Raw genomic sequence first — 25,500 nt, forward strand, 5'->3', positions numbered from 1 at the left:
ACTTGGCCATCATGAGGGTGCAGCCCTTGCCACCACGGGTTCCGCAACCACCTCAGGAGGAGGAGGATGAGGAGGAGGCGGAAGCGGAAGAGGAGGAGGAGGAAGGGGGGAGGCAGTCTGCAAATCCACGTTCCGGATGGGTTTCCGTGAGCACATCATCAGACTCCACTTCCCCTGAATGAAACCCCAGTTCCCTGTTGCTCAACACTTCCCCACCTTACCATCTCTCTGTCATGGAACATCAGAGCGTCCACTTGGCCACAATGCTGAAATGAAAACCACCACAAAACAAACATTCCAAACATAATTTATATATGATTAATTCCAAAACTACATAACAAAGTCAACAAATCAGCCTTATGCATTCCCTAGTGCTTGTTTTTTGTGTGCTTTTGCCTATCCTACTGCCCCTACAAAGTGCTACCCCAGTGGCTGCAGCATGGCTGGTGGAAGGCTACAGACTTTCAGTGGCCGAGACCGCAGAAGGCCTTGCAGGACGACCTCGAGCAGCTCTGGGCCTAGTAGGCCCAGCTGTAGACTACACCACCTCGACATGGGCGGCGGCAGGCTGGCTGACAGGCCACAGCAAGAGCACTGGCGGAGTGGCAGGGGTGGGAGTACAAATGCTGTCATCCTGAGCGAGGACAGCAGCTTCGTGTTCCATGGAGCCACAGGCGCCTCAGCAATCCTAGTAATCTGTTGGAGGAGAGATTGCTGGACTGCTGTGAGACCCTGCAAGCCCCTTTCCACACTGGTAAACACAGTCAAGATGGCAGCAGTCTGAGCTTGAGTGGCAGAATCGTGCCGGTACTCTAATTCAAAGGGTATGTCTAGCGGTGTCCCACAGGAATCTGTGTTGGGGCCTCAACTATTCACCATCTTTATTAACAACTTAGATGATGGGATAGAGAGCCACGTATCCAAGTTTGCCGATGATAGAAAGATAGGTGACATTGTAAGCAGTGTACATGGAAGCATAAAATTACAAAGAGATATTAATAGAATAAGTGAATGGATTTCAATGTAGGCAAGTGTGAGGTATTCAACTTAGGAACTAAAAAGGATCGATCAGATTACTTTCTAAATGGTGAAAAGTTAGAAACAGTGGCGGTCCAAAGAGACTTAGTGGTCCATGTATTTAGATGATTAAAATTTCATGGACAGGTACAGAAAATAATCAAAAAGGCTAATGGAATGCTGGCCTTTATATCTAGAGGACTAGAATACAAGAAGTTATACTGCAGTTATACAAAGCCCTAGTTAGACCACACATGGAGTACTGTGTTCAGTTCTGGGCACCACACCTTAGGAAGGATATACTGGCCTTAGAGGGAGTGCAGCATAGATTTACCAGAATGATACCCGGACTCCAAGGGTTAAATTACGAGGAAAGGTTACACAAACTAGGGTTGTATTCCCTGGAATTTAGAAGGTTAAGGGGTGATTTGATCGAAGTTTTCAAGATATTAAGGGGAACTGATAGGGCAGATAAAGAGAAACTATTTTCTCTGGTGGGGGAGTCCAGAACAAGGGGGCATAAAAGTCCCTGGTTTCCCTCTCTCACCTTAAATAGCGGAGTGATATGTGACCATCTGTTCAGCTGCCTCTGTTCCTTTTGCCCTCCCCCTTGTCAAGCAAGCCAAACCACTCCCCAGTCCCCCTATGCTAACCCTGAAGCCCACCCTTTCTTTAGTTTTGTCCCCACAGCTCTGCCAATGCACTTTTGAGGCTCATTTCATCGATGATACCTACATCCTATCCTCATGACCCCATTTCCATTAAACTCCTGATGACCCAAATTCCCTTCCTGTCCTCCCATGCTAGCTGAAATTGTAAATTGTTCTTTTTCTTTAAGCACTGCCCCCTCCCTTTCAAATTCACCGTCATCACCCCCATCCTCAAAAAACACCTTCAACCCCCTGTTCTTGCTAGCTTCTGCCTCATCTCAAACTTTCTTTTCCTCTCCATGATGCTTGAATATGTTGTCACCTCCCAGCTCCATACTCCTCTCTCCCATAGCTTCCTGTTTCAATCCTTTCAACCAGGTTTCTGCTCCTCCCACAGCACCAAAATGGCCCTAACCAAATGCATGAATGACAATTTCAGTGACTGCGACCATTGTGCATAATACTTACTCGTTCTCTCTGCAGTCTTTGACACAGTCAACCACACCACCCACCTCCACCACCTCTTTTTCGTTCACTAGCTTGGTGGAACTGCCCTCATTTGTTTACATTCTAGCTCTTCGATCATAGCCACAGCATCTATAGAAATGGCTTTTCTTCCCATCCTTACACTGTCACTTCTGGAATCCATCTAACCTCCATGCTAGGCTCGCTTCTCTTCCTCATCTACATGTTGTTCTCTGACAACATCATCGGCAGACATGATGTCACCTTCCACATGTGTGCTGATTACACCCAGCTCTACCTCTCCATCTCCTCTCTCAATCCTTCTACTGCCATTGTGCTATCAGATTTCTTGTCCACCATCCAGTCTTGGATGAACCATAATTTTCTCCAGCTAAACACTGAGAAGACTGAAGCCATTGTCTTTGGTACTTGGCACAAACTTCCTTCCCTTGCCATAAACTTTATTCTCCTGCCTGGCCATTATCTCAGGCTGAACCAGCTTGTTTGCAACTTTGCACCCTGCTCGACCCTGAGCTGAGTTTACTGACTCCATAGCCTCTCTATCACAAAGACTGCTTACTTTCACCTCTATAATATTGCCCGCCTCCACCCTTGCCTTATTCCGCTGCTGTTGAAACCCCCATCATGCAGTCTCAATTACACTAATGCTCTCCTAGACAGCCTCCCATCCTCCTCCCTCTGTAAACTTCAACTCATCCAAAACTCTGCTGCGCATATCCTACCCTGCATCACGCCTCATTCGTCCATTGTCCCTTTTCTTGTTGATCTAAATTTTCTCTCGGTCCCCCAACACCTAACATTTAAAATCCTCATCCTTGTGTTAAACACCCTGCATGGCATCACTTTGCCCCTCACAATCTCTGTAATCTCTTTCAGCCCTACAACCCCCACCTATAGTCTCCCTGTTCCTTTGATTCCACTCTTTTTTGCATTCCCCCTTCCTTCACATCACCATTATTGGCCATGCCATTAACCACCTAGGCCCCATGCTCTGGAATTATCTCCCTTAAATTCTCCACCTCTCCACCTCCCTCTCTGCCTTTAAGACCCTCCTTAAAACTCACATTATTGACCACGTTTTTAATCCCAGCTTCTTTGCCTTGATGTTCTTTTTCTCTTATGCCGCTTGAAGTGCCTTGGGACTTTTTAATGTTAAAGGCACTATGTAAATGCAAACTGTTGTTTTCATGCTTTTCCTGTAAATCAGGTGCAAAATAGTATTTGGAAAGGTTTGAAAACATATCACTTACCGTCCTGCCAAGATGGCAATGCTGCATTGCGTGTGGGTCCAAAATAGAGTGCAAAGAGGAGGAAGCTTTTCTTAAGCACCAGCAACATTGTGGTGAGATAACCACTTAGACAAGATCACAAGATCGATTTAAATGAAGAAGGCCCTTCAGCTTATTGATCTCATCCTTCCAGAGTACCAACTCTACCATCTCTTCATTACAGCATTGTTATTTTTAAAATGAGTCCAATACCCTCACTTCAGTAATTCTTTCTGACAGCCTGTTGATCGCCTTTTGTGTGAGGAAATACTTCCTAACACCCGATTTAAATTTTCCCTTCCCAAACCTGAACCTGTGCCATCTTGTCCTGCTGGCCTGGCATATCGGAAAGTATTGTTTTGCTTTGCTTTATCTATTCTTTTAAGTAGTCTATGTACTTCATTAAGGTCCTCTCTAATACATCTTTTTGAGGAACTAGAGCCATAGCTAATGTGTGATTCTGCATAGTTCTTCCAACTGATGCTGGAGATCAGCTTTGTTGCTTTTACCATTTTACCAGGATCACCTCTAGGATCTGCACGACTCCCTTATGTTGTGGTAACCAGAACGATACTCGGTGCTCATGGTGTGGCCTAACAAGGCACTATTAGCATGACCTCTGGGTATTTGAACTCAACTTTTTTGCTTTGTTTCTTGCCAATTCACACTATTTAAACAATTTAGTGACATGTTAATTAACATTCTTAAGTCTCTATAACTCCACCTTGACAAGTTCTAGCCACACCCTTAGAGTACATTTGCCTCCTTTTTCTTGCAGTATATATTTGTCCATCATGCATTTGTCCATACTGTCCAACAGTTATTTTTGGTTAACCTGGTGTGACCTGCCAACAGAAGCACAACATCTTTAAAAAAATCCTAAATAACAAATGATGAACAATATCCATAAATACTGTCAGTTTTCATGGATAACAACATATAATACAAACACCAGATAATAAAGTAACAGAAACCTACTAACATATGGGTCTTTATTTTCACTGGGTAATGTACTTGAATAGCAAATGGTAATTATTAGAATTTAAGTACTTTTTATTGAAAACTTGGATTAATAAAATATTTTCCAACAAATACACTGTGGATGCACTTAAGAATCTGAAAGTGTTTTTTTTTAAATCAGCTTCCTAAAAATGTTGTTGACTGTTTCAGATTTCTGTTCAGACTGTTATACTAAAGAACATAAAACTCCAGGGAAATTCCCATCCACAATCATTCACAATGACTCATTGGAAAACATCACCGGATAATTAAGGTACCTTCGGTGGGCCACAAATTTCATAAATATTAATCAAGTAGTTCTATTAATTGTGAACAGCAAGATAAATTAATTATGGTAGAATTAATTGTGAACAGCAAGATAAATGAGTTATGGTAGAATTGATAGATAATTCACAGGCATCTACAAGATGCACTGCAGCAACTCACCAAGGCTTCTTCAACAGCATCTCCCAAACCTGCGACCTCGACCACCTAGAAGGACAAGGGCAGCAGGCGCATGGGAACCTCACCACCTCCAAGTTCCCCTCCACGGATTGCAGCGGTTCAAGAAGGCGGCTAACCACCACCTTCTCAAGGGCAATTATGGATGGGCAATAAATGCTGGCTTTGCCAGCGACGTCCACATCCCATGTACGAATAAAAAAAAAAAAATTTTAAGGAAAAATTGCTACAGTTCTGAAGAAAAAAGTTTAGAAAACAGGTTCTAAATGCCTGACACAATTTTCAAACATTTTCAATTAACTGTATTTGAAAACTGATAGGTGATTCACAGGCTCAACCGTAGTGCAGGCCTGTTTCTAATTCACTTCAAGATGGTCTGTCACTGTACACTAGTAGTTGCTCACAAACCAAACAAACAAGGTCCTTATATAAGCCACCAGGTAATACTCAATGGTTCATTTAGGCTAAAAGCAGAAATACATTAGCTCACCCTTGAAAGTGCATTTTCAATATTGTAAAAATCTAGCATAGTGATGACAATATACAAAGATTTCCTTTGAGATTGCCATTTACTTTAGTCATTAAGCCAGAAAATGTAATCATATGTTTTCAAATATTTTAATCAGCTGCCTTCAAATGATATCATCAACATTTACAATGTAAATGAAAATATTTAGTAATCAACTGAAAGAAATAAACTCAAACAGGTTGAAATTAATTATATTATTCATACCAAATTTTATGATATAGCTTGGGTAAAAATTAATCTCTATTTGCCTCTTTCACTTGCTACCTGAATTTCTTTCACTTTCACTTTATCCCTTTTCTTTTGCCTCTGAATTTTCCAAAGTCAACTGGAGCCATAATCAGGACTGCAATCCTCTGCAGCCAAAGAAATGATCTCATTTGTACTTGGCTAACAAGGAAGGACATATCTTGACATAACAACAGAAAATGCTGGAAAAACTCAGCAGGCCAGGCAACATCCGTGGAGAGAAATTAGAGTGACGTTTCAGGTCGAAACCCTTTTTCAAACTGGAAAGGAAATAAAATAGATCGAAGGCAGGGCTGCGATAGAACAAAAGAAGTAAAAGAAGTAAAAGAGACATTAAGAGGTATTCAAAACCAGACAAGATGGTAATAGGACAGTGGAGACAAAAGATGGCAAGATTAGGTGTGAAGTGTACTGGCAGGATGGGAGACAGCTGCCATGTGGGAGAGAGAAAAAAAAGGAAAGGGGGGGAGGGAAGATCCAAAACAAAGGGGTGGAAAAAAAATATAAGTAAAAAATGTAATAGGGGCCGAGGTTATGATCTGAAATTGTTGAACTCGATATTGAGTCCGGAAGGCTGCAAAGTGCCTAATCGGAAGATGAGGTGCTGTTCCTCGAGTTTACGTTGAGCTTCCGTGGAACAATGCAAGAGGCCAAGGACGGTGAGGTCCGAGTGGGAATGGGGCGGTGAATTAAAATGACAGGCGACCGGAAGCTCGGGGTCACCCTTATGGACTGAACGGAGGTGTTCCGCAGAGCGGTCACCCAATCTGCGTTTGGTCTCCCCAATGTAGAGGACATATCTTGGACTGAATTATGGGACTGGGAGAGAGTGGATGCACCTCTATCAATAGTATTTTTCCCCCTCACTGACTGGTCTTTCCTCACTTCAAAGAAGATTAGTTGGCTTTGTTCCTCCTATGCAATTAGATTAGATAGCTAAGAAGTGTTAAATGGAATGTTCAATTATGGAGCCCTCGTTGAATTCAATTGTTTGGAAACACTGTAGGGGTCATTTTAATTCACAGGATGGGTGGAGGGTGTGGGAGTGGTTAAAAATAGAAAAAAAAGGGAAACCCGACCCCAACCTGCCTCCAAAGCGCCCAATTCCAATTTTGCGGGTAGACAACTAACTTGCTTTCCAGAGGCGGGTCCCGAATTTAAATATTTTAATGAGGCTGCTGCTTCACAATACAGCTCTACTTTAATGTTGGCCAGAAACCCATCAGTTGAGGGGAGGCGAGAACGAGTGGATGGAAGAGGTAAGTGCCTTTTCAGCACTGCTTGTGGGCCAAGAGCAGCAGGAGTGCTTCCTGCCCGATCCACAACAACAACAACTTGTATTTATATAGTGCCTTTAACATAGTAAAACATCCCAAGGCGCTTCACAGGAGTATTAAAAGAAAAACATTGAAACTGAGCCACATAAGGAGAAATTAGGGCAGGTGACCAAAAGCTTGGTCAAAGAGGTAGGTTTTAAGGAGCTTCTTAAAGGAAGCGAGATAGAGAGGCGGAGAGGTTTAGGGAGGGAATTCCAGAGCTTAGGGCCTAGGCAACATAAGGCACGGCCACCAATGTTTGAGCGATTATAATCAGGGATGCTCAAGAGGGCAGAAGTAGAGAAGCACAGATTTCTCGCGGGGGGGGGGGTTGTGGGGCTGGAGCAGATTACAGAGATAGGAAGTGGCGAGGCCATGGAGGGATTTGAAAACAAGGATGAGAATTTTGAAATCAAGGCTTTACTTAAAGCCAATGTAGGTCAGCGAGCACAGGGGTGATGGGCGAACGGGACTTGGTGCGAGATAGGACATGGGCAGCCGAGTTTTGGATGACCTCAAGCTTACATAGGGTAGAATGTGGGAGGCCAGCCAGGAGTGCGTTGGAATAGTCAAGTCTAGAGGTAACAAAAGACATGGATGAGGGTTTCAGCAGCGGTTGAGCTGAGGCAAGGGCGGAGACGGGTGATGTTACAGAGGTGGAAATAGGCGGTCTTAGTTGTGCTGCGGATATGTGTTCGGAAGCTCATTTCAGGGTCGAGAATCTTTGGAATTCTCTACCCCAGAGAGCTGTGGAGGCGGAGTCATTGAATATATTCAAGGCAGAGATAGACAGATATTTGAGCTACAGTGGAGTCAAGGGTTATGGGGAGTGAGCGGGAAAGTGGAGTTGAGGCCAAGATCAGATCAGCCATGATCTTATTTAATGGCGGAGCAGGCTCGAGGGGCCGAATGGCCTATTCCTGCTCCTATTTCTTATGTTCTTATATTTTTCCCCCATGTTTCCTACATTACAACAGTGACTACACTTCAAAATTACTTCATTGGCTGTAAAAGGCTTTGGGACTTCCTGAGGTCGTGAAAGGCGCTATATAAATGCAAGCCTTTTTTTCTCTTTTTATTGCAATGTATTAGAACCACTGCTCTGTTTGATGTATATTAATGACCTGGACTTGGGTATACAGGGCATCATTTCTTTCTTTATGAAAAGGAACTGAAAGCACAACCGGGTCTTTAAGTGGGCACTTTAGTTATTATTCTATATGTTTTAAAAGGCTGCTTTACTTTGCTTCTACATTTTATTTAATTGTAAATAAATTAAATTGTTTTGTATAAATCTAGTTTGGTATATTTTCTGTCATCAGATAGACTAAAATGTAGTAAGAATCCTGCTTGCATTTCACTTTCCAATTTCACCACAACCAGATTTCTTAAACCAGGTTATCTCTTCAAATGTAAGACATTTTAAGACTTTTAAAGACATTTTTAAGACTTTTGACGACTTAACCTATGAGGAATTTTGGGTAATTTATATTAAGATATTGCTAATATGCTAAATTCATCTTAACAGAAGTTAAAACTATAACAACCAGATTTTGGGAATGCAGATTAAAATTCAGCACCTAAGGATTTAGGCCCAGTAGAAGCATCTAAACATGATGCTATGACTCACAAAGCATATCAGATTGAGACAATGTGATCTGTTAACACATCCCAGAAAATAAATTGGATGTACTGTAATATGTTAGAATAGGTCCATTCATGTGAGCCCAGCAGAGGTGCTGCCAGGGAAGCAAGCGCACCCGAAAGAAGGTGGTAGCGCCAGTTTGATTGGCAGTTCAACTGGCCAATTAGTATAATTGAATCCCATTTCACACTCCACACCATGTGACCTAATTTTCACACACAATTCTTCATGCGGCCCCTTATTGAAAGCCTTTTGGAAATTGTTAAGTCCGTGAATGATTGAGACACGGACTAGCAGGAGAGAAACAAACAGAACTTTACTGGTGGAAGGCATAAATGAATCTAACAAAACAGAGGCTCTCTAGCGCCTTTTATACAGGGGTGGTCACTGCCGGTATTGCAGTCTGAGACCAGTTATTCTCTTAAAGGTACATACACAACAATTCCTCCCCTTTTAGATAAACAGTACATAACATTCATTTAACACTAATGATAACGAATTACAATCACAATTACTGTTGCTAGATACATTGGTTAAGTTTAAGCAATTATAAGTTCAGTCTTTGAGGAGGCTTCCTGATTCTGTCTGGATAACGCCTCTTTGGAGTATCAGGTTCTTCTGGCAATGTTGAGTCGAAATCAATGTCGTTATTTGGTTCATCTGCTTCCAATATTACCGGTTCTGCGGTAGCTGCAATTGGAACGTCGATTTCATTACCAGGTGTATCAGATCGTGGTGTGGAGTTGACGTTTTCCAGTGACTCTAGAACCTGGTCAGCATGCCGTCTTACAATGCTCTCCCCAACGTCCACGGTATACATGAGAGGTCCTTGTCGTGTACAAATCGTTCCTGGCTGCCATTTCTCAGTGCGGTAGTCCCGGGCCAAAACTGGTTGACCTATCTTAAAACTCCTGGTCGGCCTTTCATTCATATTCTGAAACTGCCTGTTCTCCACATCTCTTCGGACGTTTGGCTTAACCAAGTCCAAGCGGCATCGTAGTCTTCGATTGAAGAACATCATGGCTGGAGTTTGGTTGGTAACTGCATGTGTCGCATTCCGGTAGGCAAACAAGAAGTTGTCCACATTGTGTTGTAGGGGTATATCTTCATTACACATTGCCTTGATAGCCTTCTTGAATGTTTGGACAAACCTCTCGGCCAATCCATTAGTGGCTGGATGATATGGGGCAGATGTGTAATGCTTAACACCATTGTTCTTTAAGAACCTCCGGAACTCTTCAGACACAAACTGTGGTCCATTGTCAGAGCAAATCTGTTCAGGCAGCCCATTCCTGGCGAATATGGTTCGTAAAACTGCGATAGTTTTTTCCGTGGTGGTTGAGGACATTTTTATTACCTCTGGCCACTTTGAATGTGCATCCACCGCAATTAAAAACATCAAGTCCATGAAGGGACCGGCAAAATCAGTGTGCACCCTTTGCCATGGGGATGAGGGCCACTCCCATGGATGCAGAGGAGCTTGTGGTGGGGCGTTTTGGACCTTTTGGCATCCTGCACAGCTCTTGGTCATCTCTTCGATTTCTCTATCGATTCCCGGCCACCACACAAACGCTCTGGCTAAGCTCTTCATTTTTACCCCACCCAGATGACCCTCATGAAGCTCATTGAGCACTCTATCCGTCAACTTAGGTGGAATTACTACTCTGGATCCACACATCAAGGTTCCTCTGCACACTGACAGCTGTTCTCTTCTTGACGAAAATGCTGGCAGCAGTGGTTCGCCATGTGCTGGCCATCCCTTCACCGTTAAATCATAGACCCGTGATAGTGTCGGGTCATTCCGTGTTTCCTTTTCTATGTTTGCATTCATCACAGGGAGACATTCGACTATGGTCAAGTGGAATAACTCCATTGGATCCACTGCAAGGTCTTCTTCTTCCACCGTCGGCAACGGTAGACGTGACAATCCATCAGCATTTCCATGCTGTTTAGTTCCCCTGTACTCGATGTCATATTGGTGTGCCCCTAGGAAAAGGGACCATCTCTGCAGCCGTTGTGCTGTCATTATCGGTACGCCCTTCTGAGGGTTGAAAATGGAGACAAGAGGTTGATGATCGGTTAGTAGAGTAAATTTTTGACCGTGCAGATAGTGATTGAACTTCTTCACCCCCCACACTAGGCTGAGGGCCTCTCTGTCAATCTGGGCGTAGTTACGCTCGGCAGAAGTTAACGAGCGTGACGCAAAAGCTATCGGCCTCTCCAAACCATTAAGGAATTTATGTGACAGTACCGCCCCAATGCCGTAAGGAGACGCATCACATGCCAGCCTGATTGGCAGTGCTGGGTTGTAGTGAGCCAATACTTCCTTTGAAGTGATTAAGTCCTTACTCTTCTGAAAAGCACGTTTACAATCATCGCTCCATTTCCATGCTACCCCCGTTCGTAGCAGGGCGTTCAGTGGATGCAGAATTGTCGACAAATTCGGCAAAAACTTATGATAGTAATTCACCAACCCGAGGAATGACCTCAGTTGCGACACATTTTCAGGCGCTGGGGCCTTAACAACCGCTTCAATTTTGTCAGGGGACTTATGTAACCCCTCTTCATCAATCACGTGGCCACAATACGATATCTGTTTCTTAAAAAATTCGCACTTGGGGCGGTTGGCTCGCAGCCCATGTTCCTGTAGTCTAGTGAGCACCTGTTCTAGGTTGTTAAGGTGTTCACTGTCATCTTCACCTGTTACAAGGATGTCGTCCAAGTAACACTGAGTCCCCGGAATCCCTTGCAGGACTTGTTCCATCGCTCTTTGCCATATTGCCGGAGCCGATGCTACTCCGAATACCAATCGATGACATTGGTAAAGACCTTTGTGAGTGTTTATCGTGAGATACTTCCTAGAGGACTCTTCAACCTCCATCTGCAAATATGCTTGTGCTAGGTCAATTTTTGTAAAACGCTTCCCTCCAGACAGTGAGGCGAAGATGTCTTCTATCCTTGGAAGAAGATATTGTACTGTGTGAAGGACAGGGTTCACCGTCACCTTGAAATCCCCACAGATGCGAATCTTCCTTGGCTCTCCGGACTTATTGCTTAACGTTTTTTTCATGACAGGAACGATGGGTGTCGCCCACTCGCTCCAGTCGACCTTAGACAACACGCCCGCCTTCTCCAGATTCTCCAGCTCTGCCTCGACGGCTGGACGAATTGCATATGGTACCGGTCTCGCTTTGAAAAACTTGGGAACTGCATTCTCTTCTATTTTTAACGAGGCGGTTACGCCTTTAAGCGTGCCCAGTTCTTGTTGAAATACCTCTTTGGCGTTAGCTAAGATTGTTGACAATCGTCCAGGAGTGACGTCTTCATCTTTTTTACCGTCCACCGTCATTGCATGAATGGAATGCCAATCTAAGTTTACCTTCTTGATCCATTCCCGTCCCAATAACGGTGGTCCACCATTTGGCAGTATGTAGAGATACAATTTCCGTATTTTCTTGCCATTGTATTCGACAGGCACCCTTATTTTTCCTCTGGGGTATACTTTTTGCCCCGTATACGTCGTCAAGACGATGGATGTCTCTCTCAAGGGTATGTGTGAAAATAGCCGCTCATAGTCTCGTCGATTCATGACAGTTAGCGCTGATCCTGTATCCAATTCCATTTTAACTTGGGACCCTGCTATCGTGAGGGTGACCCAAATGGTTCGGTGATCCTCTTTTGCGATTACATTGTGAAGTTTGAGACAGCTTAATCTCCTGTTCTCGGATTCACTATCGCTCATCTGGTCTTCGGAACTACTGTCCGTCATCTTTTGTACTTTCTTGTACGGTTCCTTAGTAGCCTTTTTGTTGTCGCTGGTCTTCTTCCCAGACCTACAAACTCGTGCAATGTGTCCAATCTTCCCGCATTGTCTGCATATTTTGTCTTTGGACCAGCAGTCCTTCTGGTCATGGTTAGTTCTGCCGCAGCGATAACATTTTGCAAATCCCCGTGTCATTTCGTGGGTGCTGTATTCCTGTGGTTTTTGTTGAATTTCTGCAGCTCCCCTGGCTGCTGCTTCATATGATACTGCCACGCTGAAAGCCTTATCTAGCGTCAGCTCTTTTTCTGCGAGTAACTTCTTCTGTGTTCCTTCACTCAGGAGTCCACAGACAAATTTGTCCCGTAGGGTATCTGCCAGTCCTACTCCGAACTGGCAGTGCTTTGATAGCTTGCATAGTTCCGTAAGATACTCAGCATTGCTCTCATCTTTGTGCTGAGTTCTCCTGTGGAATTTAAATCTTTCTGCTATCAACAGCGGTGCAGGGTTTAAGTGCTCCTGTAGAACAGCAACAATTTCGTTAAAACTCTTCGCCTTCGGTTTGGCTGGAGTAATCAGATCCCACAATAGGCCGTACGTTCTAGCGCCCATTAAGTTTAACAATACCGATGCCTTTTTCCCCTCCGCTATATCGTTTGCCTCGAAATATACCTCTACTCTTTCCACATACGTGGTCCAGTCCTCTAATGTATTATCAAAAGCAGTGATACAGCCAGTCTTCGGCATCTTGCAAATCTAAAATGGCGCCTCCCGCGCTTTGCCTTCTTCTCCGATTTAACAAAATGGCGCCCCCGCGCTTTTCCTTCTTCCCCGCTGTTGTTAGCGCTGCTTTCCACGGTTTCCTGCACGTTAAATATTAATTTGTTTTCTTTTATTATCTTCCCGTCGTGGAGCGGACCCTCTGGAACACTTCCCTCCCTCTTCTGAGGTCCGAACGCTGCCCAGCTTCGAAACACTGGCCGCGCCCTGTATGCTCCACCCTCTCTCTCTCTTCTTGCTTCCCGACTCGCTGCCCGGCCCCGTTGCAGCCCAGGAAGGATCAGAGCACTACCTGCCACCAGCCCGATTAGCTGGGAAACCACAGACCGAGGAACCCAGCCTGGCTCTGGAAAGTCGCTCCTGCAAAGCCTTGAACCCGATGATTGACGGTCGACGCCCGTTCCTCGAGTTTCAATGGACTCTATTTTTTTTTTCCGACCTTCAACGTCGTCGGAGCCGCTGCTGAGTTGCAGGTAAGTTCTTTCTACCTCGTCGCCAGTGTTAAGTCCGTGAATGATTGAGACACGGACTAGCAGGAGAGAAACAAACAGAGCTTTACTGGTGAAAGGCATAAACGAATCTAACAAAACAGAGGCTCTCTAGCGCCTTTTATACAGGGGTGGTCACTGCCGGTATTGCAGACTGAGACCAGTTATTCTCTTAAAGGTACATACAGAACAGAAATCTAAGTAGATGAGATGTACCAAGTCTGCTTGATCCACTGTTCCGGTTTTTGAAAGTGACTACATCGGGTTTGTCAAACATGAACTTTATTTTATGAAGCTGTGTTGGGTATCCATATAAGCCCTGTTTGCTGGAAATACTCATTTATCCCTATATAACCCTTTCCATTATCTTTCCCACCACAGAGGTTAGACTCACTGGTTCCCCAGATTTGGCTTTCCCTTTTTGAGGAAGGGGACCAGGAATTGCAAAATATCAGAACTTTTAAAGGATCAAGCATTGGCCATCAGGGGCATGGAGGAGGGGAGCGAGGTTGAGCTGTGAAATTAATTCTACCAAGTGCAACAATCAGGACTCAGGAAATAAAAGAATCATGGTCCAGTTGACATCGAGTCTCCAGCACAGAAACAGGCCCAACTGCATTTATGCTCCACAGGAGCAGTAAAGATAAAGAATTTGAGATATATTCCAGAACATGACGTGAACAGCAGAAGAGGAAGGAAAAAAATCAGAAAAAGAGAAACAGTAAAGGGCTAAGAGCAGCAACGTGACTTGTAAACAACGGGTTATAAATATGATTAAAGTAAAGGTAGAGGAATGAAAGCATACCAACGAAAAACAAGATACAAGTTTAATTCTTTCTATATTTTCTTCCTATGTGTACATTTAACTAGATCTTATACACGGGGATGAGGGAATGGCACAAACATCAGTAATGTTGCTGCAAAACAACAGAACATGCTGGAAACACTCAGCAGGTCAGGCAGCATCGTGGCGAGAGAAACAGAGTTATCGTTTCAGGTCGTTGACCCTTCGTCAGAACTGGAATGTTGCTGCATCTGGACCTTGAAACCTGGAATGGTTCGCCATTAAAAAGTAAACATCCCACATGCATGAGGAAATCTAATTATTTGTTCAATTCATCTGATAAACAGAAATCGGGGCTACACTGCGGCACTGTTCCCAAGCTATCTCCTGTTTGTTGCTCCTGAAAATAAAGCTGCTGAAAGTCCCCACTGCGCACGTCAGCGGTGTTTCACTGCGCAGCAATACGGAATCGAAACTGAAACTTGTCGCTTTAAAGCAGAGCGCAGGGGAAACACAGCTCAGAGCTGCTTTCAGAAGAGCGTCGTGCGACCGAGCTGTTCAAAGCCGCGAATCCAAGTACAGGTAATTGGTGCCCGGAGCCGGAGGGTCAAGATGAGCTCCAGCGATCTGGAGCGGGACCGGGAGCAGCAGCGGCTGGCACTGATCGAGTGTTTCCGCAATCGCCTGGTCGCCATCATCCAAGTGGAGCCAGTGCTGGACTTCATCAAGTTCATGGAAGAGGCCGATATAGAGGAGATCCGCGCCGAGAAGGTGCAAAGGGGCAATCGGGCTGCGGTCCACTTGCTGATCTCCAAAATACACCTGAAGCCCCCGCCAGTGGGCTGGTTTCGAGAGTTTGTCACCGCCCTGAGGGAAGGGGGTTGTCCTCAGGCCGCCGAATATATCGACCCCGAAGCTGTTAACCTGCTAACCCCATCACTCGAGGCTCAGAACGATCTAGAAGTGCAGCTCATCAATATCTTGTCCCCGACTTTGATTGACAAGCTGAAACCACGCGAAGTGGCCATGCACTGTTACACCAATGATATTTTGACCGTAGACGACGTGCAGAATGTGAGTGTCCTATTTTATCGGAAGCATGCACATTTGTAGAACGGTATTGACAAAGGGTTTGACCCGAAACGTTGACTCTATTTTCTCTCCACGGATGTTACCGGAGTTTTTCCAGCTTTTTCTGTTGACCTTTCGTAACAAGCCTATTTTAGGTGTTGGAGTTTCAAAAAAAAGTCAGATTGACTGTAGTCATTTGGTTTCTTGTTTCCAAGGAATCTGTTTGTAAACCATGTGATGTCATTGCAGTTGAATATTATCCTACCAAAGTGAATGGGTGTTGCTCAGCTGGAGACGGTGTGGCCTGGGCGGTTTCAAAGTTCATTCCGGGTTATGGGCGTTGCTAGCAAGGCCGGCATTTATTACATCTCCCTAGTTGCCTATTGAGAATATGGTGATGAGCCATCTTCTCGAACCGCTGCAGTCTGTGTGGTGAAGCTACTCCCACATTGCTGCTACATAGAGAGTGCCAGTATTTTGACTCAGCAACGATGCAGGAACAGCAATATATGTCCAAGTCGGGATCGGGTGTGACTTGGTGGAGAACTTAGAGGTGGTGGTGTTCCCATGCACCTGTTGCCCTTGTCCTTCTCGGTAGTGGAGGTCATGGGTTTGGGAGGTGCTGCTGAAGAAGCCTTGGCAAATTGCTGCAGTGTATCTTGTAGATGGTACACACTGCAGCCATGGTGCGCTGGTGCTAGAGGGTGTGAATGTTTAAGGTGGAGGAAGGGTTGCCGATCAAGTGGACTTCCTTGTCCTGGATGGTGTCGAGCTTGTTGAATGTTGTTGCAGCTGCACCCATCCAGGCAAGTGGAGAGTATTTCATCACATTCCTGACTTATGCCTTGTAGGTGACTTTGGGGAGTCAGGAGGTGAGCCCCTCGCCGCAAAATACCCAGCCTCTGACCTGCTCTAGTAGCCATGGCATTTATGTGGCTGGTTCATTTGAGTTTTTGGTCATTGGCAACCCCAGGATGTTGATGGTGGGGGATTTGACAATGGCAGTGCTGGGTCCATTTGTCAGTGCTAGGTCCACTTGTTCTTGGGTATAGGGAGCAAATGGATATGGGGGGCACAATGTTGAAATTTGCTGATGACACAAAAGTATTGGATGCAAGAAGGATTGTAAAAGAATACAGGAAGACATGGACAGATTAGCAAAATGAGCAAACAGGTGGTAGATGCAATTTAATGTGGATAAATGTAAGGTAATGCATTACCTGAGAGGGAAAAGAAGTATCCGTATAAACTCAATGAAAAGATACTGAAGGATTTTAAAAATTCATTCATGGGATGTGGGCGTCGCTAGCAAGGCCAGCATTTATTGCCTTTCCCTAGTTGCCCTTGAGAAGGTGGTGGTGAGCTGCCTTCTTGAACCACTGCAGTCCGTGTGGTGAAGGTTCGCCCACAGTGCTGTTAGGGAGGGAGTTCCAGTATTTTGACTCAGTGACGTTGAAGGAACAGCAATATATGTCCAAGTTGGGATCGGGTGTGACTTAGAGGGGTTCTTGGAGGTGGTGGTGTTCCCATGCGCCTGCTGCCCTTGTCCTTGTAGGTGGTATAGATCGTGGGTTTGGGAGGTGCTGCCGACGAAGCCTTGGCGAATTGCTGCAGTGCATCTTGTAGATGGCACATACTGCAGCCATGGTTCGCCAGTGGTGGAGGGAGTGAATGTTTAAGGTGGTCGATGGGGTGCCATTCAAGCGGGCTGCTTTATCCTGAATGGTGTCGAGCTTCTTGGGTGTTGCTGGAGCTGCACTCATCCAGGCGAAAGGAGAGTATTCCATCACACCCCTGACTTGTGCCTTGTAGATGGTGGAAAGGCTTTGGGGAGTCAGGAGGTAAGACACTCGCTGCAGAATACCTAGCCTCTGACCTGTTCTTGTTGCCACACTATTTATGTGGCTGGTCCAGTTAAGTTTCTGGTCAATGGTGACCCCCAGGATGTTGATGGTGGGGGATTCGGCAATGGTAATGCCGTTGAATGTCAAGGGGAGGTGGTTAGACTCTCGCTTGTTGGAGATAGTCATTGCCTGGCACTTGTGTGGCGTGAATGTTACCTGCCACTTATCAGCCCAAGCCTAAATGTCGTCCAGGTCTTGTTGCATGCGGGCATAGAGTGCTTCATTATCTGAGGAGTTGCGAATGGCGCTGAACACTGTGCAGTCATCAGCGAACATCCCCATTTCTGACCTTATGTTGGAGGGAAGGTCATTGATGAAGCAGCTGAAGATGGTTGGGCCTAGGGCACTGCCCTGAGGAACTCCTGCAGCGATGTCCTGGGGCTGTGATGATTGACCTCCAACAACCACCTTCCTTTGTGCTAGGTATGACTCCAGCCAGTGGAGCATTTTCCTCCTGATTCCCATTGACATCAGTTTTACTAGGGCTCCTTGATGCCACACTCGGTCAAATGCTGCCTTGATGTCAAGGGCAGTCACTCTCTCCTCAACTCTGGAATTCAGCTCCTTTGTCCATGTTTGGACCAAGGTTGTAATGATGTCTGGAGCCGAGTGGTCCTGACGGAATCCAAACTGGGCATCAGTGAGCAGGTTATTGGTAAGTAAGTGCCGCTTGATAGCTGATGATTGGGAGTAGACTGATGGGGCAGTAATTGGCTGGATTGGATTTGTCCTGCGTTTTGTGGACAGGACATAACCTGGGCAGTTTTCCACATTGTCGGATAGATGCCAATGTTGTAGCTGTACTGGAACAGCTTGGTTAGAGGCGCGGCTAGTTCTGGAGCACAAGTCTTCAGCACGACAGCCGGGATTTTGTCGGGGCCCATAGCCTTTGCAGTATCCAGTGTGCTCGGCCATTTCTTGATATCACGTGGAGTGAATCGAATTGGCTGAAGACTGGCTTCTGTGATGGTGGGGACCTCCGGAGGAGGCCGATATGGATCATCATCGTTTGCAACCATCTTCAGCCAGAAATAGATGATCCATATCCCAAACCATTCCCACTGCCCCGCTCTCTCCCCATAGCCCTGGATCTTCTACTTCAAATATTTATCCAGTTTTCAATTAAAAGATGCAGTTGTCATTTGCCCCAATTGCCCCCTGTGGCAAAGCATTCCATGCTGCAACAACCCTCTGTGTAAAAAAAATTCTTAACCTTTTTCCTCACTCTCTTAGTGAGAATTTTAATTTTAAATTCATAACCTTTTGTCACTGACTCCCCATCGAAAGGATATAAACTTTCCCTATTCACTGCATGTAAGGAGTCAGCTAGCTGTGTATACCCAGGGTCTGGGGTGTTCAGACACCCAGCATTGCAAACGCTTCAGCCTTGTTTTTTGCACTCACTGTCGAGGGCAGCGCTGCCGAGAATGGAGGCTCCTTCCCACCCTTAAAGGGAAGGGCCATCACTGCAGGCTCTGCATTGAAACGAGGTCCCTCGTCGCCGACGGCAGCCTCGATCCGACGCGATTTAATAGGACAAAGTCAGCATGGTTTTATGAAGGGGAAGTCATGTTTGACAAATTTGCTTGAGTTCTTTGAGGAAGCAACATACAGGGTGGATAAAGGGGAACCAGTGGACGCAGTGTATTTAGACTTCCAAAAGGCATTTGACAAGGTGCCACACAAAAGATTATTGCTCAAGATAAAAAATCACGGGATTGGGGGTAATATTCTGGCATGGGTGGAGGATTGGCTATCTAACAGAAAGCAGAGAGTTGGGATAAATGGTTCGTTCTCAGACTGACAATCAGTAACTAGTGGTGTTCCGCAGGGGTCAGTGCTGGGTCCCCAACTCTTTACAATCTATATTAACGATTTGGAGGAGGGGACTGAGTGTAACATATCAATGTTTGCAGATGATACAAAGATGGGAAGGAAAGTAATGAGTGAGGAGGACATAAAAAACCTGCAAAGGGACATAGACAGGCTAAGTAAGTGGGCAGAGATTTGGCAGATGGAATACAATACTGGAAAGTGTGAGGTTATGCACTTTGGCAGGAAAAATCATAGAGCAAGTTATTATCTTAATGGCAAGAAACTGGAAAGTACTGTAGTACAAAGGGATCTGGGGGTCCTGGTGCACGAAACTCAAAAAGTTAGTATGCAGGTGCAGCAAGTGATCAAGAAGGCCAATGGAATGTTGGCTTTTATTGCTAGGGGGATAGAATATAAAAACAGGGAGGTATTGTTGCAGTTGTACAAGGTATTGGTGAGACCGCACCTGGAATACTGCACAGTTTTGGTGTCCATATTTAAGAAAGGACATACTTGCTCTCGAGTCAGTACAAAGAAGGTTCACTCGGTTAATCCCGGGGATGAGGGGGTGGACATATGAGGAGAGATTGAGTAGACTGGGACTCCTCTCATTCTTCTGAACTCCAATGAGTAGCGATCTTATTGAAACATATAAGATTGTGAAGGGGCTTGATCGGGTGGATGCGGTGAGGATGTTCCCAATGATGGGTGAAACTAGAACTAGGGGGCATAATCTTAGAATAAGGGGCTGCTCTTTCAAAACTGAGATGAGGAGAAACTTCTTCACTCAAAGGGTAGTAGGTCTGTGGAATTTGCTGCCCCAGAAAGCTGTGGAAGCTACATTATTAAATAAATTTAAAACAGAAATGGACCGTTTCTTAGAAGTAAAGGGAATTGGGGGTTACGGGGAGCGGGCAGGAAATTGGACATGAGTCTAGGTTCGGAACGGTCATGGCCCTGTGGGTAGCGGAGCGAGCCCAGGGGCCGTGTAACCTGGTTTTGCTCCTACTTCTTGTGTTCTAATTATATGTTAGATTTCAGGAGATGGTTCTATTCCTGTTCCTGGCTGGGGTGGAGATCACCTTTTACGGAAGGTAAGTACTGTAGAAAATGTAGGGACAGAGTGATCTCCTGGACGAGTTTCGATTGCCTAGATGGGTCGGAGAGGAATTTCCCAGATTTTTTCTCCCAAATTGGCCGTTGGGTTTTTTTATCTGGTTTTTCGCCTCTCCCAGGAGATCACATGGGTTTGGGTGGGATGTAGAGTGATAGTAGATTTGAGGTTAGGATCAGATCAGCCATGATCTTATTGAATGGTGGAGTAGGCTCGAGGGGCAAATTGGCCTACTCCTGCTCCTATTTATGTTCTTATTGTTCTTATGTAAGCACTCTAGCACAGTGCAGGGCTGATCGATTGTGGCTGAAGAAAAAGCTGAAAAATGGACATAAGGCATTAAGAACATTTTTGGTTTTCACGCAACCATCATCACCTTTAAATAACGCTCCCCAAGTGACCGGCCTCCATGACAATGTCTCCTGCAGCTGTCGTTGTTGTCCCCCAGGGATGCTGCAGGGGGTGGAACCGAATTTCGTGTCCGGGGCGATGTGCAGCACGATGATGTCATGATCTCCAGGCGCAGGAGATCGTGGCGCTGGGGTTACCTCTGCCGCAAATCTCGACGGGAATTTCGAGGGTGTAGGTACTCTTGCTGCGCCCGGTTGCAAATCTGGTAGCACCCCGTTAACTCCCCCCGGAGGCGCTAATGGGAGGTGCAAAGGAGGCAAATTTCTAGCAGCCTATGTTTATCTTCCTACTGTTCTAGCAGTTGCAACCAATGGTATGTTCCTCTTTAAGATACTTGACCAATTTGATTTTGAAGAGATCTAAATTATTTGCCCCTAAATTATTTGCCTCTTTAAGCTATTCCAAATATTGACCAACCTATCAATTAAGTAATGCTTCTTTACATCCTGCCTGAATTCACCCCATTTCAACTTGTACACACATCCCTGAGTTCTGCTATTCCGCACAAAATCAACTATCCTTCACACAGCCTAAATTTTCCATGAGCATTATTCATTTGAATACCTCCATCATATCCTCCTCAGTCTTCTCCACTGTTTAATTCTCTAATCCCCTAATCATTCTAGTGACTTACTAAGATTGAGACCATCCGATCAGCTGCCTCTGTCACTTCCCTCCCTTCCCCTATCCCACCAGGCCAAACTTTCCTAACTGCCCTAGTCCTGAACTCGCATCTTTCTCCAGTTTCTTTCCAATCTCCCCTCATGCCGTCTCCAAGCTCAGCTTGGCCGTGAGACCCACTTCCTGCTCCCTTAACCCTATTTCCACTAAACTGCTGACCACCTGACTTACTTTCCTGGCTCCCATGTTAGCTGACATTGTTAACAGTTCTCTCTCCTCAGGTACTGTCCCCCTCTCCTTCAAATCTGCCATCATCACCCCTCCTTAAAAACCAACGCTTGACCCCCCCGTCCTTGCAAACTACCGCCCCATCTTCAATCTCCTTTTCCTCTCCAAAGTCCTTGAATGTGTTGTCGCTTCTCAAATCCGTGCCCATCTTTCCCAGAACTCCATGTTTGAATCTCTCTAATCAGGTTTCTGCCCCTCCACAGTACTGAAATGGCATTTATCAAAGTCACAAATGACATCCTATGTGACTATGACAAAGGTAAACTATCCCTCCTTGTCCTTCTTGACCTGTCTGCAGTCTTTGACGTGGCTGGTCACACACTCCTCCTCCAACGCCTCTCCACCGTTGTTGAGCTGGGTGGGACTGCACTCGCCTGGTTCCATTCTTATCTATCTAATCGTAGCCAGAGAATCACCTCCAATGGCTTCTCTTCCCACTCCCGCACTGTTACCTCTGGTGTCCCCCAAGGATCTATCCTTGGCCCCCTCCTATTTCTCATCTACATGCTGCCCCTCGGCGACATCATTCGAAAACATAGAGTCAGTTTCCATATGTAGGCTGAGGATACCCAGCTCTACCTCACTAACACTTCTCTCGACCCCTCCACTGTCTCTAAATTGTCAGACTGCTTGTCCGACACCCTTACTGGACGAGCAGAAATTTCCTCCAACTAAATATTGGGAAGACTGAAGCCATTGTCTTCGGTCCCTGCCACAAAATCTGTTCCCTAGCTTCCGACTCCATCCCTCTCCCTAGCATCTGTTTGAGTCTGAACCAGACTGTTCGCAACCTTGGTGTCATATTTGACTCTGAAATGAGCTACCGACTACATATCCATGGCATCACCAAGACCGCCTATTTCCACATCCAGAACATTGCCCAACTCCGCCCTTGCCTCAGGTCATCTTCTGCTGAAACCCTCATCCATGCCTTTGTTACCTCTAGACTTGACTATTCCAACATACTCCTGGCTGGCCTCCCAAGTTCTACCCTCTGTAAACTTGAGGTCATCTAAAACTCTGTTGCCCATGTCCTAATTTGCTCCAAGTCCTGTTCACCCATAACCCCTGTGCTCAATGACCTACATTGGCTCCCGGTTAAGCAACACCTCAATTTTTAAATTCTCATCCTTGTTTTCAAATCTCTCCATGGCCTCGCCCCTCCCTATCTCTCTAAACTCCTCCAGCCCCACCACCCTCTGAGATATCTGTGCTCCTCTAATTCTGCTCTCTTGAGCAGCCCTGATTTTAATCGCTCAACCATTGGTGGCCGTGCCTTCAGCTGCCAAGGCCCTAAGCTCTGGAATTCCCTCCCTGAACCTCTCCGTATCTCTACCTCGCTTTCCTCCTTTAAGATGCTCCTTAAAACCTACTTCTTTGACCAAGCTTTTGGTCATCTACCCTAATAGCTCCTTAAGTGGCTCGGTGTCAAATTTTGTTTTATAACGCTCCTGTGAAGCGTCTTGGGACGTTTTACTACATCAAAGAAGCTATATAAATACAAGTTGTTGTTGTTGACTCTTCACTGTACTTTTCCCAGTTCAGATACATACTTCCTGTAGTGAAGATTCCAGAATTACTCATAATACCCCAATTGTGGCCTGACCAATGCTGGCAGGATAGCCTTTAATCTACACAATACTCTTTTTTTTTTAGACAAATAAACATCTAGTTTTGTTTGTTGACAGCAGCCCAACATTGCTTGAGGGAATGATCCCAGATAACTTTCCTGATTCATCTTTGTCAGTATTTTCTCATTAAGTCTATAATTCCTCTGCTTATTCGGTATTCCTAAGTGGATGATTTTATAACTATCGACATGAAATAGCATTTGTCAATTGTCAGCCCACCTCCCCAAATATTTGGTGTCCCTGCAGCCTGTCCCCATCTTCAAGCATGTTAGTCACTTCTACTATTTTGGTGCAATCTGAAAGCTTTGAGATGAAGCTACAGGCACCTCTTCCAAATCGTTTATGAAAATGTTGAGGAGCACAATTCCCAACACTGAGCCCTGTAGATGGTGGAAAGGCTTTGGGGAGTCAGGAGGTGAGACACTCGCCGCAGAATACCCAGCCTCTGGCCTGCTCTTGTTGCCACAGTATTTATGTGGCTGGTCCAATTAAGTTTCTGGTCAATGCTGACCCCCCCAGGATGTTGATGGTGGGGGATTCGGCAATGGTAATGTCATTGAATGTCAAGGGGCGGTGGTTAAACTTTCGCTTGTTGGAGATAGTCATTGCCTGGCACTTCTGTGGCACGAATGTTACCTGCCACTTATCAGCCCAAGCCTGAACGTCGTCCAGGTCTTGTTGCATGCAGGCATGGACTGCTTCATTATCTGTGGAGTTGCGAATGGCGCTGAACACTGTGCAGTCATCAGCGAACATCCCCATTTCTGACCTTATGTTGGAGGGAAGTTCATTGATGAAGCAGCTGAAGATGGTTGGGCCTAGGACACTGTCCTGAGGAACTCCTGCAACGATGTCCTGGGCTGTGATGATTGACCTTCAACCACCACAACCATCTTCCTTTGTGCTAGGTATTCCTCCAGCCAGTGGAGCATTTTCCCCCTGATTCTCATTGACTTCAGTTTTACTAGGGCTCCTTGATGCCACATTCGGTCAAATGCTGCCTTGACGTCAAGGGCAGTCACTCTCACCTCACCTCTGGAATTCAGCTACTTTGCCTATGTTTGGACCAAGACTGTAATGAGGTCGGGAGCCGAGTGGTCTTGGCGGAACCCAAACTGGGCATCAGTGAGTAGGTTATTGGTGAGTAAGTGCCGCTTGATAGCATAGTCGAAGAAATCTTCCATCACTTTGCTAATGATTGAGAATAGACTGATGGGGCGGTAATTGGCCGGATTGGATTTGTCCCGCTTTTTGTGGACAGGACATACCTGGGCAGTTTTCCACATTGTCGGATAGATGCCAATGTTGTAGCTATACTGGAACAGCTTGGCTAGAGGTGCGACTAGTTCTGGAGCACAAGTCTTCAGCACGATAGCCGGGATGTTGTCGGGGCCCATAGCCTTTGCTGTATCCAGTGTGCTCAGACGTTTCTTGATATCACGTGGAGTGAATCGAATTGGTTGAAGACTGGCTTCTGTGATGGTCGGGACCTCAGGAGTAGGCCGATATGGATCATCAACTCGGCACCTCTGGCTGAAGATGGTTGCAAACGCTTCAGCCTTGACTTTTGCACTAATGTGCTGGGCTGCACCATCATTGAGGATGGGGATATTCATGGAGCCTCCTCCTCCCGTTAGTTGTTTAATGGTCCACCACCATTCATGACTGGATGTGGCAGGACTGCCTGGCTTTGATCTGATCCGTTGATTGTGGGATCGCTTAGCCCTGTCTATTAGCATGCTGCTTTCACTGTTTAGCATGCATGTAGTCCTGTGTTGCAGCTTCCCCAGGTTGGCACCTCATTTTTATGTATGCCTGGTGCTGCTCCTGGCATGCTGTTCTACACTCCTTATTGATCCAGGGTTGGTCCCCTGGCTTGATGGTAATGGTAGAGTGAGGGATACGCCGGGCCATGAGGGTACAGATTTTGTGGATTACAATTCTGCTGCTGCTGATGACCTACAGTGCCTCATGGATGCCCAGTTTTGAGCTGCTAGATCTGCTCTGAATCTATCCCATTTAGCATGGTGATAATGCCACACAGCACAATGGAGGGTGTCCTCAGTGTGAAGATGGGACTTTTTCTCCACAATGACTGTGTGGTGGTCACTGCTACCAATACTGTCATGGACAGATGCATCTGTGACAGGTAGATTGGTGACAATGAGGTCAAGTAGGTTTTTCCCTCGTGTTGGTTCTCTCATCACCTGTCGCA

The 25,500-nt window shown here is 45.7% G+C and overlaps 1 protein-coding gene across 3 annotated transcripts in view; it reads left to right on the plus strand.

Moving 5' to 3' along the window:
• Positions 1-14,528: 14,528 nt before the first annotated feature.
• The window catches only part of ifih1 (interferon induced with helicase C domain 1), a 184,110-nt gene continuing 173,138 nt past the window's right edge, over positions 14,529-25,500 (plus strand). For all 3 annotated transcript variants that reach the window (XM_085986418.1, XM_085986419.1, XM_085986420.1), the window contains exon 1: positions 14,529-15,504. In XM_085986418.1, coding sequence (XP_085842544.1) covers positions 15,043-15,504 — 462 coding nt within the window. In that variant the 5' untranslated portion in view covers positions 14,529-15,042. The remainder of the gene's footprint in view (positions 15,505-25,500) is intronic.

This window comes from Somniosus microcephalus, chromosome 4 (assembly GCF_052327205.1).
Source record: "Somniosus microcephalus isolate GS21.2 chromosome 4, FLI_Smic_1.0, whole genome shotgun sequence".
NCBI classification, from domain to species: domain Eukaryota; kingdom Metazoa; phylum Chordata; class Chondrichthyes; order Squaliformes; family Somniosidae; genus Somniosus; species Somniosus microcephalus.